The 15,166-nt window shown below is 36.3% G+C and overlaps 1 protein-coding gene across 3 annotated transcripts; it reads left to right on the plus strand.

The window, feature by feature from the left end:
* Positions 1-411: 411 nt before the first annotated feature.
* Positions 412-9,938, plus strand: LOC6618271 (activating transcription factor of chaperone). Of its 3 annotated transcripts, none has more exons than XM_032716473.1 (5): positions 412-859; positions 1,465-1,755; positions 1,811-1,921; positions 8,537-8,829; positions 8,895-9,938. In XM_032716473.1, the coding sequence occupies exons 2-5, from the start codon at positions 1,587-1,589 to the stop codon at positions 9,465-9,467; spliced, it is 1,146 nt and encodes a 381-aa protein (XP_032572364.1). In that variant the 5' UTR covers positions 412-859; positions 1,465-1,586; the 3' UTR covers positions 9,468-9,938. The 3 variants fall into 3 exon arrangements, with proteins under 3 accessions (XP_032572364.1, XP_032572371.1, XP_032572379.1); XM_032716480.1 differs by having other exon boundaries at positions 8,537-8,826; XM_032716488.1 differs by lacking the exons at positions 412-859; positions 1,465-1,755; positions 1,811-1,921 and adding an exon at positions 4,627-4,875.
* The last annotated feature ends 5,228 nt before the right edge of the window (positions 9,939-15,166 follow it).

Below are 15,166 nucleotides of genomic sequence, written 5' to 3' on the forward strand. Positions count from 1 at the left end.
ATGATCACCCCAAACGTTAAGTGTGTGAAGACGAAGTACCAGGTCATATGTTTTCTGCTCCGAAATAGCAAAACAATGCATTTAGGACGGCTATTTCCCGTGATTATTTCCAATGGGGTGACCCTTGTTTTATGCGAATGCTATTATACCTTATTCCGACAGCCCCTTGAAACCGCATCAATAAAAAGTTAATGCGTTCAGACTAATAAGGAAAACTGGAATATATATATATTATTGAGTATTTGTAATGTGTTTTTTAAACATTGTTGTGCTTAAGTAATTAGTTGGAGAAATACCCAGAATAAAATTAGTGAACACGCAGCAAAAAAAACTATCGATATACATTAGTTACGCATTAAATTGAATAGTAAGTATTCAACTATACACCTTGTTACAAAGTAATGCTGTCTGCCTAATTCTCGATCAGCAGACTAAAGGGTTTTTTACTCCCATGTTCTTCTGCTTAAATACTTTTCTCGAGCCTAAATTAAATAATATACACTCAGGGAATTTTTTCATTTGTACTGTTAGAAGGCCTTAAACAAATGCTTTTCAGTTCTAAATTTTTATGTAGACATTTAATAATATTTTACGAATGATTTTGTGTACTTTGAATGCGAGTGAAAAAGTGGTGGATTATTTAGTAGAAAGTAGCGGAAGGCATTTCCCGATCTGGTAACACTGATTCCAACACTCATTATCGTTCCAAATGAAACGCAAAAAGGTCAAATTTTTATTTTCTTCCACGTTTTCGGCATTTATATTAACGTAAAGATGGCTCTATAGTTTGCGCGCAAGCAAAAACAACCAGCACCGAGGTGCCCAAACACAACAAAATGGAAACGTATAAAAATCAAAAGTGAGTATGCACCAAGCTAAACTCTCGATAGTTTCGCAATTTCGCACGCACACTACCGCACTTTGCGTTGCACATTCATTGTTGCTGCACGTGTGTTGGTGGCACTGCCTTGTATGCATTCTCTATTGACCGTGCTAACGTGGCAAATCAAAACTCAGTGGGGCATGCCACCTGCTAAAGGTAAAGAAATTGGCTGACGCAATCTCCGACTGAAGTTGAGTAAAGCGCGTTGCAAGTCGCCTGCACGTGCGAAAATGAGATGACTCACCACAGTAAGGACTACCCCAAGCGAACACAGCTCATGACAGAGCTGTCTAAATCGGCTGCACGATTGCAGCTCCATCTTTGCATTCTAGATTTACTTAAAATGTTAAACATTATCTCAACTTTTTTGGTGGTTGTACGGTTGTATGTTGAAAAGGCATTTCTTTTTCAACGAATTGAGTGTAATTGGAAAATAACAGGTACAGTAAAATGCTCAAAAATTGTTTTTAAAAAGAGTAGCGACTATTCGTTATCACCATGACTCGGGATAAGTCAATGAATAGCTGTAGGCTGTGCAGTGAACCAATTAATAATAATTAATTCGTTTCTTTAATTCTCAGCGCCATCATGGCATCTTCACAACAACAAAACACAGCGCGAAAACAAACATTCTCATTCTTCGGACCGGATTTCATACTTTCAAAACAAAATATATCTTTGACCCCTGATTTGAACTCTGAATATGGACGCATCATTTCACCAAACCATGGAGAGCTTGCAGTTGCCCAAGGAGCTGTACTGGGACCTCAAGATGGAGCCACAATCCCCAACATCGGTTTTGGGCTCCGATCTGTTTCCGCTTACTGACTCAAGCGATACGGAGTGGCTGTATGACGATAACTTTGCAAATGGTTTGTGGTGCCTAGAAGCTTTTTTTGAAGGGATTTTTAAGGATTTTAATTTAAGGCATTATTCTTATTGGCGATGATGAGGCTATGACCCTGAATGAAGCAGCCTCTCTCGAGTTACTTAGCGATGAAGAGATGGTTGTGGAGATCTTTGACCTGAAAGATGAAGGTAGGTATATTTTAGTGTGCTTACTTTTTGGTATGAAACGTGTTCTTGTGACTAACTGTGCGCAAAATGCAGATAAATCGATTTGCGGGAAGTTATTCCACCTTCGCCCATAAGAAATACCTCTTAGAGTTCTTATTATTGATATTCCAAAAATATTTGAGCAGCTTAAATTGTCCGTATCATTCGTTATATTAGAAGTTTTTAATAAATTGAGTTTTCAATTTAATACAAATATCTTAAATAAATACACCTATCACTAAAAATAAAATATTTAGATATTCGCAGGAGCTTTTAACGTCTGCGAAATTCCCGAAAAAACGATATTTATATACATATTAAAACTCAACATTTGCTTAAATTACATTTTTTTTTGTTGTACATACTTTTTTTCTTGTTTTTAAATTGCAAAATATGAGACGAAAAAAAATGTTCCTACAGCTCTTCTTAATCATTAGTATAGATCAAGTGAATTTCATTGTTTGAGTCATTAGGGTCTCGCACATCAAATGGTTTTGAACCTAAAATTCCAACAGGTAAAGTTGAGGAACCGGTTTTAAGTTTGCTTTGTTTTCGTTAGCGTATTTTACTGGTACTCTTTAGATTGAGCATAAGCTTGTTTTTGTATTATTGTTTTCACCGTGCATTTTATTATTGTTTATCAACGTTGGCCCCAAGCAAGCGCTGTAATGGCTAATTTCCAGGCAACAACAAAGACTCAGATCGAGCGAGAGCAATGAAATCGGTTGTGATCGGTTTTTTTCGTACTTGATCACGCGTTAAGCGAGTGAACGGCGGGACTTTTCTCTCTTCTCCGCTTCTCTCTGTAGTAATCTCTCTGGACTCTTTGCTGACGTTCGGTTAATACATTAAGAATTCAATAGATAACAGCTGGGTTGTGTGCTTTTTAAGGTAGCAACTCGATCCATTCTCTTCCCTTAATCTTATAGTGTATGTTTTTTTAGTGAAATATATTAAGTATCTGCGATCAATGAACCATTTGACATCATGACCATCATAATTTTGGTATTTTTAAGGAGATCAGGAAGCTTCTTTGTTTGAAATGTAAATTTTTACGGAAGACGTGCCTCCCGTTTTGAAACTGTCACTAAGGCTCACTTGGGTAGATTTTATAAATACATTTTATATAAAAGGAGATGAAATAAGTATTGTGGTTAACCCTGTGACATGAGAAGACATGTTGGTTATATCAATATGTTGGGAGATTACTCCTATTAACATCTCAAGCATGTATAGTGTACATATATACATATACGCACGATTCTGCTAATACTATTTGATTTCAGTATATTACATAGTTTGTTTTATGGAAAGCGGAGTTTTAATTTTAAAAAATTTTTTTTCAGTAACATAATCTTTATTTCTCCTAAAATTAAGAGCAACCTACGCAGAGACTTGATTATTGAAGGTGTTGATAATACTGTATAGAAAACCTATATAATTTAGAAATTCAATTTTTGAAGAACTGAAGGTGCTGAGCAAGGCTGTGGTTAAATTTTAATATTAATTACAAATTTAAGTTATCTGAAATTTCCTGTGTGAAACAGGACAGCTATTTTAATTTTTGTTCAGCTACAGATCAATAAAACAAATAACCTAAATTTGCACCACTGTGCAGAGTCCGTTGGCTCAGATTGTGACTGTCCACTTGTCTCAGCTGATAGCATCTCGGGCTCGAAATAAACGAACAGATTGATCTTAATGCAGGGCGCTCTCTGAGCTCCGCTGCCAATGGCGTTCACTCGCTCTTGCCCGCTAGTTAGCCGAGCAAAAACCATGCGCGGCTTGTAGTCGGTACTCAGTACAAATCGCTACTCAGACGCGAGCACTCGGATTGAATCTCGGCCTTAACTTTGATTGCCGCCCCGCATTTCACGTCTTGGACACGTATTGACTCGCTAACACAAAGAAAACGGGTTAAAATAAAACGATACAATAACAAATAAGAAGAGAGGCAGTAACCACAGGTCTTTGCGTTTTATAAACGCTAAAAAGCCAATCAAAAATAAAAACATTATAAAAAATGTGTTAAATAACTTATATAAGGAAATCTGGTGTGTCGTTAAAAATAAAGTGCAGAATCTTTGCATTACGCATTAAAGCGGATAGCGCTTTCCAAATTTGTGAAGTGAGTTGCCAGCGAGAGCCATTCGCACTTCTAACTTAAGCCACAGGGGAAGACAAAACGGCTAGATTCCACTAAAGGCGATTATCGATTGGAAACTATATGTAGCCGGACCTCGGAAAATCTGCCGACCCACGGGACAATCGCGATCACCTGAAAGTTCGAGTGCGGGCACCAAGGACTTTGTTAGCATGATACCACACTGTGGATACCGTTACATGTGGAACCGTGAAATTGTGATAAACTCGCAAAAGTTGGTTAAACGACGCTAAGCAGGAACTTCAGATTTTCAACTACGCCGACCATTTTGCGGCAGCAGCTGTATCCTACGGACAGAAATCCAGCAACCGAAGAACAGATGCACAATAAAAAGCAATAACTCAAATCCCTTCATGCAATTTAAAACTTTTAATACTTTTCACATACGTTTTACCACGCGCTTTGTTTTGTGTACCGTTTTTGTTTTTTATTTAATAAGAAAATTTGCTGAACTTATACCCGTCTTCCAGCTTTTTATTTGTACTTTCTAATTTGATTCTGTGATTCCTTACTTTCATTTGGAAATTTGATTAATATTTAATATTAATATTTTTCTATCTTCATAATATAAGGAATTCTCCTTTTAAATAGCTATTGTAACATTTTGTTTAGAACTCGATTATTGTTAGGTTTAGGTCAGTCTACTCATTTATTCTCATTTATTGCTTACATTTTTTTTTTAATAAAAACTTGTGGGACAACACTTTATATTCGACAAAACGATTCACTGCTGCCGCAAAAATGAGCACATATATATTTATGCAAGCATATGGTAAGTAAAAGGGTGCTATGTTATACGTAATTGCAAGACAAAAAATTAACTTTGAGTACGCTAATCAAGTCTGCCAGCTTGTTACGTTTGTTTTGTATCGATCCTGTGGACTTTATACTTCTTCGAAATTCCTTTCTTATTATTAAGTCCAAATTCAATATTTAAAAAATTCGTTTGCATACAGTGACTGGAATTGGGTAGCAAGTTGTTATTGATGTTTTGGTAGCCATTGGCTGTAGCTGGAGCAGTATATCAGATTATGGAACACATTCATAAAGTTTAGGATATACAAGTTTTAAGCCCGTATGACATTACAACTTGTAAAAAAATTGATATACAATAAACTTTTTACATAAACTTTCTTGGTTTCATCTCTTACAATGTGTTTATAGGCGAGTGCACACTTATTTGCCTATAAAGTCAGTCTTGCTTCAAGGTTTTCGCTAATCATGCTCTCATTTAATATAAATATGTATGTATAATCATATTTATTTCCCGCATGATTTTGTTAATATAGTTGTCTCTGTCGTTTTATTTGATAATGCAAATGGTACATTGTTTTCTTCATATATGCATATAGAGCTTTTTCATTTTTTTTGTTGTTGGAAATGAAGGAAAACTAAATAATTAATTTATTTCACATGGAGGCAAAAGTTAAAATCTAATTATAGATAATATATAATGAAAATGCTCTCAAAAGATTTTTTCGTCCCTTTTATATATAATCATGTAAAATTTAAAGCTAATCATTTATTAACTTGCAGTTTAAAGTGTATATCATAATAGAATTTCTAATATTTAAATATTTAAATACTGATAAGAAGTATGTACTTTTTTATATTATAAAGATGTTAGGTAGATGTTTTGACTCATAAAAGAGAGAGAAGAATCAAAATAGGAAAGTTAATCTGCTCCTTTCTTTCTTAAAATTCATTAAAGCTATCAAATGAAATGTTTACACTTCCTTGTTGTTATTGCACAACACAATATTGTGTTTTATATAGCATTATCCAGTGCTAGGCATGGTAACATCTACGGTTTAGTCGCATTTTTATGTAAATTAAAAACCGTAGTTACAGTTGCTCTGAATTTAACGAATTCAAACGCAGGTGCTTGCGAGGAGATTGAACATATATGTATGTATATATCGATCGGTACGAAACTTGTTATGCTAATGTAGAACTGATCTTGGGGGAGACGAATGCTTAGGCAAACTCAAGCCCAAGGTGTCGCTGGGTCAGCTTTTAGAAGCCAAGCAGGTGTTGCAACTATGCTTTTAGAAGGTTGCACTCCCATGTGATTTTTCTGCGAGGAATTACTTTTTTTATTTGAATTGTGATTGCATTTGTAACAAATAATTAAACTGATGTCGTCGAACTTTGTTCAGTATAAAATATCTCCGTCGTTCTTTAATAAAAGCAAATTGAAAACAACAGCAAACCAATCGTATACCGAGAAAAATATGCCACAATCAATATGTAAATGTTTACTAAAGTTCTGAACGAGATACGAGTATTCGTTGTCCTTCGTTTTAATGGAAATACATATGTATCAATTGAGAGTGCAAAAATGTAGACAAACAAAATTCACTTTTATAAAACACAGTAGTATTAGGTTGCTTATGAAGTTGCGAAACATTTTTTTGAGAAATTCTGTATGAATATATATTTTTAATATAGTATATCTGTTGATGGAAAAGTAATAGCGACGTCTACGTCTTTATAAATTACACACATAAAATACTTGCATATATATAAATATTTATACTCGTTTTTATAAAATAAATAATCGTAGAGTAAAAGGGTATACTAGATTCGTTGAAAAGTATGTAACTGGCAGAAGGATGCGTTACCGACCATATAAAGTATATATGTATATTCTAGATCTGTCCGTATGAACGTCGAGATCTCAGGAACTATAAAAGCTAGGTTGAGATTCAGAATACAGATTCTAGAGACATAGACGCAGTTCAAGTTTGTTGACCCATGTTGCCACGACCACACTTTTGAAAACTGTCTTGATATTTTTCACATATTTATAAGTCTTGTAAACTTCTATCGATTTGCCAAAAAAAACTTTTGACCCGCCCACTCTAACGCCCTACAGCCGCCAAACCGGTCACGCCCTTGCTGTTGAACCATTTTTAATTTTTTTTTCTAATTTTATTCCGCAATATCTATCGATATTTGGCCTATTTGATGAAACAAAGATTTCATTGTTAACAATGAAATTTATACCCTATACTTGAAGTTAATTTAAGGGAGCTTTCCAGTGTGAAATTTTCAAAAAATCGTTTTTATTTTTTGTTTTATCGAATAGTATACACTCTTCCGAATATTCCCTGACATTTTCATGCCGAAATTCAGATTATTTCGGTTATTATTTCGGCATCGCTGATTGACCGTAAGTAAACGATTTACCTACAATTTCCTCACTTGAAACTTTGAACGCGTTTTTCTCGAAATAGCATTTTTCAAAACGGTGTCGGACTTGGATGGCAGAGTTTTAAAGCTATTGAGTTGAATTTTTTACACAATATTCTTAACGTCATTGTTTATTGTGCTATGGAAGCTTTTTTTTTTGACATCTTCCTATTTTTTTGTAAAAAAAACTCCTAAAAAAAAAAGGATATAATCGATACTTTTTCTTCAAACCGGCACCATTTTAGCAAAAAAAATTGAAACAAAAAAAATAGCCTCCATAGCATGAAAGCCAATTATATACCGATCAATAATCGTTTTTCTCGAAATAGCATTTTTCAAAACGGTGTCGGACTTGGACGGCAGAGTTTTAAAGCTATTGAGTTGAATTTTTTACACAATATTCTTAACGTCATTGTTTATTGTGCTATGGAAGCTTTTTTTTTTGACATCTTCCTATTTTTTTGTAAAAAAACCTCCTAAAATAAAAAGGATATAATCGATACTTTTTCTTCAAACCGGCACCATTTTAGCAAAAAAATTGAAACAAAAAAAAATAGCCTCCATAGCATGAAAGCCAATTATATACCGATCAATAATCTTTTTGTGTTTTTTGTTTCACATCAAAATTGTGACCCCCAACGTGGACACCACATCCTAGTGCATTTTCTGCAACAATTGTTTCATCATTTTTATAGATATTAATTAATAAATAAATCGATCTTTAAAAAATTGTTTTTTATTCTTCAATACCCAATTAATATACAAAAAAAAAACCAGACTGATTAGATTATTTTTTCTTAAAAAAAAAAAATTGCGAAAAACAGCGATTTTTCGGGCTGTTACACTGGAAAGCTCCCTTAAGTTAAATAGTATAATAGATGCTTAAAATAACTCAGTAAATATCAGTAGCATATTCGAAGCTCATTGTATTTTTTAAATAAGTCAATAAATATAATTTTTTTTAAATTGGATGAAGATAGTTTTTGATTTTTATTTCATTAAAAAGTGAAAAAGGAAACCCTAATTCCCGACGAGTTATCAACTGAATATCTATGGTCTAGAATTACTTTCGTGACTTGGCGTGACAATACAAACAGGCAAAACAAGCGACAAACTAAAAATGAATTCACCATTTTTAATTGTCATGGTGACATTTTGCCCCTTTATATATATTCAAAATGAATTTACATATATATTTGAATTTCAGTGTTAAAATTTAAATTTTTTTCTTCCATTAGAATGTCTTTTGGACCAAAAGGCAACGTTGAACTGCATCGATTATGAGAGTAACAGTTATCAGCCCAACATCAATGTTATAACTCAGGTCACAGTACCCGAAAACAAAGTACAATTCGCTGCATCTTCAGACGCTGCTTCGCTTCTTTCTGCCGCCGATTACCAGCTCAATGATGGTCCATCACTTGTTCTACAGCAATTAACGCCGCCGCAGTCTCCCCCTCAATTCGAAAGTTACAAACAGACGGTCGATGCACTGCCAAAACCCGTGCTCGTAAAGGCCGAGCAAAAGGTGGTAAGTCATAATATGAGTGTGCATTGTACTTATATGTGTTCTTAATAAACCTTCAAATATTGCAGCAATGCTATACTCCTGATGTTACAAACGCAGTTTCTGCCACGACCTTTAACTTTAACAACTGGGTAGGCGGCAGCGAAATTGCCCGCGAGAACCAACTGGTCGATGATATCGTCAATATGCGTGCTAAGGAGCTCGAGTTCTCCACGAACTGGCAGCAGTTCAACGAGGACTGCGAGTCTCAGGCGTCTTCATCTTTAGACAGCAGAAGCACAGAAAGCGGTGTGTGCAGCAGCATCGCCGACGCCGACGAGGACTGGGTTCCACAGCTTATCAGCAGCTCCTCCTCGCCAGCTCACACACCTATCGAGCAGTCTGCGTCCCAGCCAAAAAAGCGCACTCGCACTTACGGGCGAGGTGTAGAGGATCGAAAGATCAGGAAAAAGGAGCAAAACAAGAACGCTGCCACACGATATCGCCAGAAAAAGAAACTTGAAATGGAGAATGTGCTGGGCGAGGAGCATGTGCTGTCTAAAGAAAACGAGCAGCTTCGTCGCACTCTGCAGGAGCGTCGCAACGAAATGCGTTATCTGCGCCAGCTAATCCGAGAGTTCTACCAAGAACGCAAGCGCTAGGCTCTGTTCTTTGAAATCAATTTTATGGTCGTTTGCAAAGTTATTGTTATAATCAAACCTAAGCCTCTTCCATACACTAATCATCATCATAATGTTTCAATGTAATACTATCAATAACAATCTCCGGGTTGCCCAAAATCTACAAATCACCAGAGTACGCAGCCTGTCCTTTGTCCTACATTTTTGGCACTAATGACGAGTCTCTGAATTCGGAAATATTTGTTGCCAGTGGTGACTAAAGGCGATCCTATATCCAAAGCAGCACGGTCCATTGTAAAACACTTTAATTGAAAAGCTCCTTGATTTATTTTTCTGCAAATCGGACAGTGTTGCGGCTGCTGTGCTATTTTAAAAAAACATATTTTTAATCTGGTAGCATCCCTAAAGATGTAAATTTATTTTAACTTTTCAATTATTTTTATTCTTATTCAACATTGATCAGTAATAAATCAAAAGGGTTTTTAAAAGATATATTAAGAGTCATGACATTTTATTCATATAAAATTAACGGTAAGTTATCCTTGAAAAATTTATAAATCAACATTCAGTAGTAGCATGAAAAAAGTGTTGATAAACTTATTATTTGTATTATTTTTAATTAGTAACCAAAGGCAACCACCCCCTAGCAGAAACTTTCACTAATTAATTTTCAATCTAAGATTGTAAAATCCAATCCGCTCGAAGGACAGAGTCTCTTCTCTTCTTCTGGTTAGCTTGTATGGGTACTTCAATATGTTGGTACCCCGCCGTATGCATCTCCTGAATGCCGTAGTTGTAATCGGATTATGATTATGTCGATGAATATGATGCGAATGTTATCACCAATTCCGCGTCCCACGTACTTTATAAAGTGCATTAAAATTATGAAGACCAATTAATTGAAGAACTGGAAATATATGCAGATAGAGATTAATACGGATAAAATTGTTACACCAGGGGCTAGAAAAAGAAAAGTAAGATACCAAAACAATCCCTCACTGCTGAGATTGGGATTGGGGTTGGGATATGGGAATCGTCATGGGTCGCTTTGGGATTTTCTTGCCTGGACATTTTGACTGATGAGCCGGCGACGTGAGCCGTACAACTGACTTGGCGTCGCTGACTGCCGCTTTTTCTTTGGTTTTCACTACTAAACTAAATTTTCCACATCGTTAATTTATATTAATATGATTTCTGTGTCAACGGTCGATGTGCTCTCCGTTAGAGCTCGCCTTCAACGGCGTCGCCTAAGCCGGTGAGGTCTAAGCTGTGTTGTCGCCGATGCTGACTCCCGCCGTGTATGACAAGGCAGCCACGACGCCGATAGAGGTCGCCGGCGCAATATTTATCTAAATTGTTATTTTTCACACTCACGCAGTTCAATGAATTCGTGAAAATTACGTTTGGGACTTTGTGTTTGCTCGTCGCCAAAGTCATCCCCCTCCTCCTGTCATGCCATCGAGTTTCGTTCGATTCTTCAATCTACGAGCCGAATGACTCTTTAAGCGCATGGTTAAGTATATTGGCATAAAATTCAATTTTCCTGCTTTGTGTTAATCCTGTTATTAGCTGCCGTCCTGCTGCAGAATCCTTTTAACACACTCCCCTTAAGTGCCAGAGCAACGAGAATTTAAGCATTAGGGTTGAGATGGTGGTTGGATGAGTTATGCTGCTGCCAGTGCTGCTCTAGAAATCGCCTACCAATTATCCTTGATATTGGTAATAATTTTTAACCTTAAACGATTTATTTTTCGAACTTATATGATAAAAGGTCGGTTGGTAAACAAAATGCATTAGTAGAGATGTCAGCAATTTAACATATGAATGGGATAATTTCTTGAGTTATGGTTATCCGAAATATACAATTATTTTCCTTTTTTAATTTTGAATTCCCTAACAATATCGCAGTACTTTTTCTCGAAAAGGAAAGTAAATACGCTTGAATAAAAAAACTTAATTGTATGTTTGTGGTGGAGTTTTGGAGGTTTCATGGTATTAAGTATCAAGTATTAAGTAATTTAATGCTAATTGTGACCTACCTACATAAATAAAATTTAGTTCTGGCGAGAATTTCTTTTCTGCATTCGTTTCCAATTTTAGAACACTTCCTTCTATTTGCACTATTTCGAAATCGAATTGACATCGATAATGTAAAATAACACCGCCCGCCGCCACAAATCAATATAGAAGTCGAGAGGCTAGTAGAGGAAGAAGTCAACGTCATCGTTAAATTTAATTAGGCATCAAATGACCCAACAGCCGAGCTAAATCAAAAACCAATGGCCTGAAAGTGACCCAAGTGCAGGCGAAATTCAACCGCCTGGCTCAAAGGGCGGTCGCAACACTTTAAAACACAATTAAAAGTCAAAACGTCATTCTAAACGAAAGCCAGTGGACAACCCTCCAAGGACCGAAGAGCCGACAATGAGGCGCCGTAGAGAAAGTGCTGATTTGGGATGGAGACATGGCGCTCACTTTACATAACATTTAACAAAATTATAATGAGGGGGGGGGGGGGGGGGGTTTTCGATGGGGGGTGGGGTTTTCGATGGGGGGTGGGGGGTGGGTGAGTCTTCTCCTCCCGTGTCGAATGTTAATGAGATTATGTGAGGAACACATTTTAATATTTATATGAAGTATTATCCAAGCGAGATAACCGCATTAGGTGGTGTCCATTAGAATGAATTCAATTACCGCCAAAGCTAAGGGGATCAGAGGAAAACTATAAGAGAAATACTGAGAGCAATCTTTTATATAATTACCGCAAAATGCACATGTAAGCAATGTGGCTTATCTCAGCGTGGAGCAACATAATTACAGAGCGAGCAGATGGACCGAAATTTAAGAAGTGTTTCTTCCGAACCTAAGTCTTTTAAAGCAACAAATCCGCTTGTGGAATTCTATGTATTATAATATCACACATCGCCTTGTTTAAGCTTTATATTTACGAGGTCCTTTATGGGATTCTACCCACCTAGACTTTCTAGAAATCTGCTAGATCTTCTAGAGATGGCCAGGTCTCGGAATTGTCCGGAATGTCTTTCTATGTTTTCAAAATATGAATTATAATATCATCACTTTTGGACAAAATATTACGTATACCGTACGTATTGTTGTTAAGCGCTCAAAATCATTTTTGATTTACTGTACTCTTTTTCTAGTCTATGTATGCCTCCAGCAGTAACAAGTTTCATTACAAGCTAATTTTATGACGCCCATCCATTTGCTGATTTTCCTTCTCCTAAATTTTCTATGGCCTTATCTAATCGCATTGAGTGGGAAAAAATTACTGTACCTTCTTATCGCAACCCGCACACACATTTAGCTTACCCAGTTTTCACGCATTTCCAAGTTTCATTTTCAGCTTTTAGCTTACGACCATAAAAATAAAGTAAAATAAAATATGAAACTGAAGTTGAGCGGGTTGCTCTGCGATCAAAATGCGGGTCATTTAAATCCAATTGTTTTACTAATGCAGTGTAAACTAAACTAAATGAAATGGGAAAGCAGAAGGGTGGCAATGTAAGGTTAAGATGTAGAAATATTCAATTGCGTTGTAAAATACTTCCTATTACATTAAATTGTTCATTTCCATTTGCAGAAACCGGTAGGTGTTTAGGATTGGCCCCAAGGCACAGCTAATATATCCGCACAAACAAGAGAGAACGCTATAGTCGAGTGTATTAGATTACTATTAGATACTGAGTCAGTGGTTGCTTTTACATACATTGTTATTGTAACATTGTTACTTTGGGCAAGGCCAACATTTTTTGGCAATTCTATGGAAATATGTACATATGTCTGAAATGTTCTTTTTTTTATGGCTTTTTATCCTGATTCAAAATATATTTACTTTATAGGAATAAATAAATTTTAACAAATGTAGTATAATGTTTATTTAAAATATCTGTAAACTCTTGAAATCCAAGTTTCAAAAACAAATAATTAAAGAATGAATGTATAGCATGAAACTGAAACTCTGTTCAGCCAAATAGCTTTAAACAGAAATTCGATATCAATAATGCAACGATTTTTATGGCTTTTCTGGCTTCTTTCAACTTATCACAGACAAAATCAAATGCAATTTCACGGCTATTTGAATGGGACAAGACAAAAACGTTTGCTATAATGAAATAAATGAGCGCAATTTTCAATTTGCCATGCAGATGAGCCGAACCACAAAACGTAGTTGAGAGGGACCGTTTCCAACAGAAAGAGGTTGCACGAACAACCTGCATTGTGGCGGGCCTTTAAGCTAATGCATACAGTTTGAATTTGTGGGGTGGGGTATGAAGGGGTTAGTGAAGTGCCATGAAGTACGTCGCATGTGCAACAATTAGCGGTATTTCGAGTCCCTCAGCATATCTTTGACATTTACACGGAGCTACCTGTGCCGCAGAGTACGTGACATTTTAGCAATGGCCGATGCTCAGTTTCATGTGGAAAAAGTTGGAAAGGAAAGGTTTACACTCAAAATATTTATAGCGAATGTTCATTTTTCATATCAATTTTGTTCTTAAATTACTTGCATAGAAGGTCAAAAACTCCTAAAGCATTAGTGTTTTGTAAGAAGAGTAACAGCAAACAAATTGTGTTTTGGCTTTAAATCCGTATAAATTTATCCCAGCATTAATATCTGTAAGAATTATATCTTTTAAACGGAAACAAAATTTAACGAGTTTAAAAACTAGTCACGAGTCCAACGTGACGAAACATGATTGTACTAAATAAATGCACCAAGTAAAGTTTTCTCATTCTGCATTATAACGCATTATAAGAGTATGTACTTACCCTCTGGGCATTTGTGTATTACCTTTCAAACTTGCATATCTACATATCACCAGTAAGCCTGAAAAAATTTGTTTTGCCGGACTTTCTGTGGTATTTAGATACAACATTTTGGATAGGGTTCTGATTTTGTTGTCAATGTTTACTTAATAAAAGGGGGTTTGCATAACATTGTCTAACTATCATGCATCCATTTGGTGTAACTTTATTGTTCCCGGTGGAACGCTTATAGTCAAAAAGCATCTTTTCAGGCAACTGAATGAGTTTGGGATAGCACTTCAAATTCCCCTCTTTTTCAGGCGAATCACAACAAACGCTCATCTAATTAGCCAAGAAAGAACCATTTCTGTTATGCCCCTTTCCACTTTCTCATTTTTTTTCCAACTGGGCGTTTGAAAAGGCTTCTAAAAGGCAAACTGTCCCCGCACCTCTATGCATCATCCTTCAGTTGAGTAAACAAACAAGTAATAAAACTCGCGGCACTTGAATCCTTAGGAAAATCAAAAACAATTAAAGTTTGTTCAAGAAAAAACACATACAGAACTCATCAGCATGCCTCACATACTCACAACCATGCATACTCCCATGGCCATGGCTGTGTGTAAACATTCCACCCACCGACCCACTTCACCGCACACACAGTCACCGCAATGAACAGATAACGTTGCCTACTTATGCGCTCTATTCGCCAACGCAAACAACTTTTGCGTGACGTCGCTCGACGTTTGCTTCTACACTGCTTTTCCATTCCCCTACGCCCCCGCCACAACTTATTCCTTCCTGGATTCCCGCAGCCCCACCGATAAATAAATTTGAACATTTGGTGTAAATGTAAATAGATTGTTCTCCCCCAACCACTGTATTTTAACGTGGTGTGAGTGATTAAGGGATGGTGATGTCGGGAGCCGGCGTCGTGAGGGCCAAAGGTTCGC

Source organism: Drosophila sechellia, chromosome 2L (assembly GCF_004382195.2).
Source record: "Drosophila sechellia strain sech25 chromosome 2L, ASM438219v1, whole genome shotgun sequence".
Classification (NCBI taxonomy): domain Eukaryota; kingdom Metazoa; phylum Arthropoda; class Insecta; order Diptera; family Drosophilidae; genus Drosophila; species Drosophila sechellia.

What these genes read in the sequence shown, in the direction of transcription:
- LOC6618271 (XM_032716473.1), top strand. Translation starts at nt 1,587, where the DNA reads ATGGACGCATCATTTCACCAAACCATGGAGAGCTTGCAGTTGCCCAAG. An exon ending in CTTTGACCTGAAAGATGAAG is followed by an intron (nt 1,922 to 8,536) that starts GTAGGTATATTT and finishes TTCTTCCATTAG; the next exon opens with AATGTCTTTTGGACCAAAAG. An exon ending in TAAAGGCCGAGCAAAAGGTG is followed by an intron (nt 8,830 to 8,894) that starts GTAAGTCATAAT and finishes CAAATATTGCAG; the next exon opens with CAATGCTATACTCCTGATGT.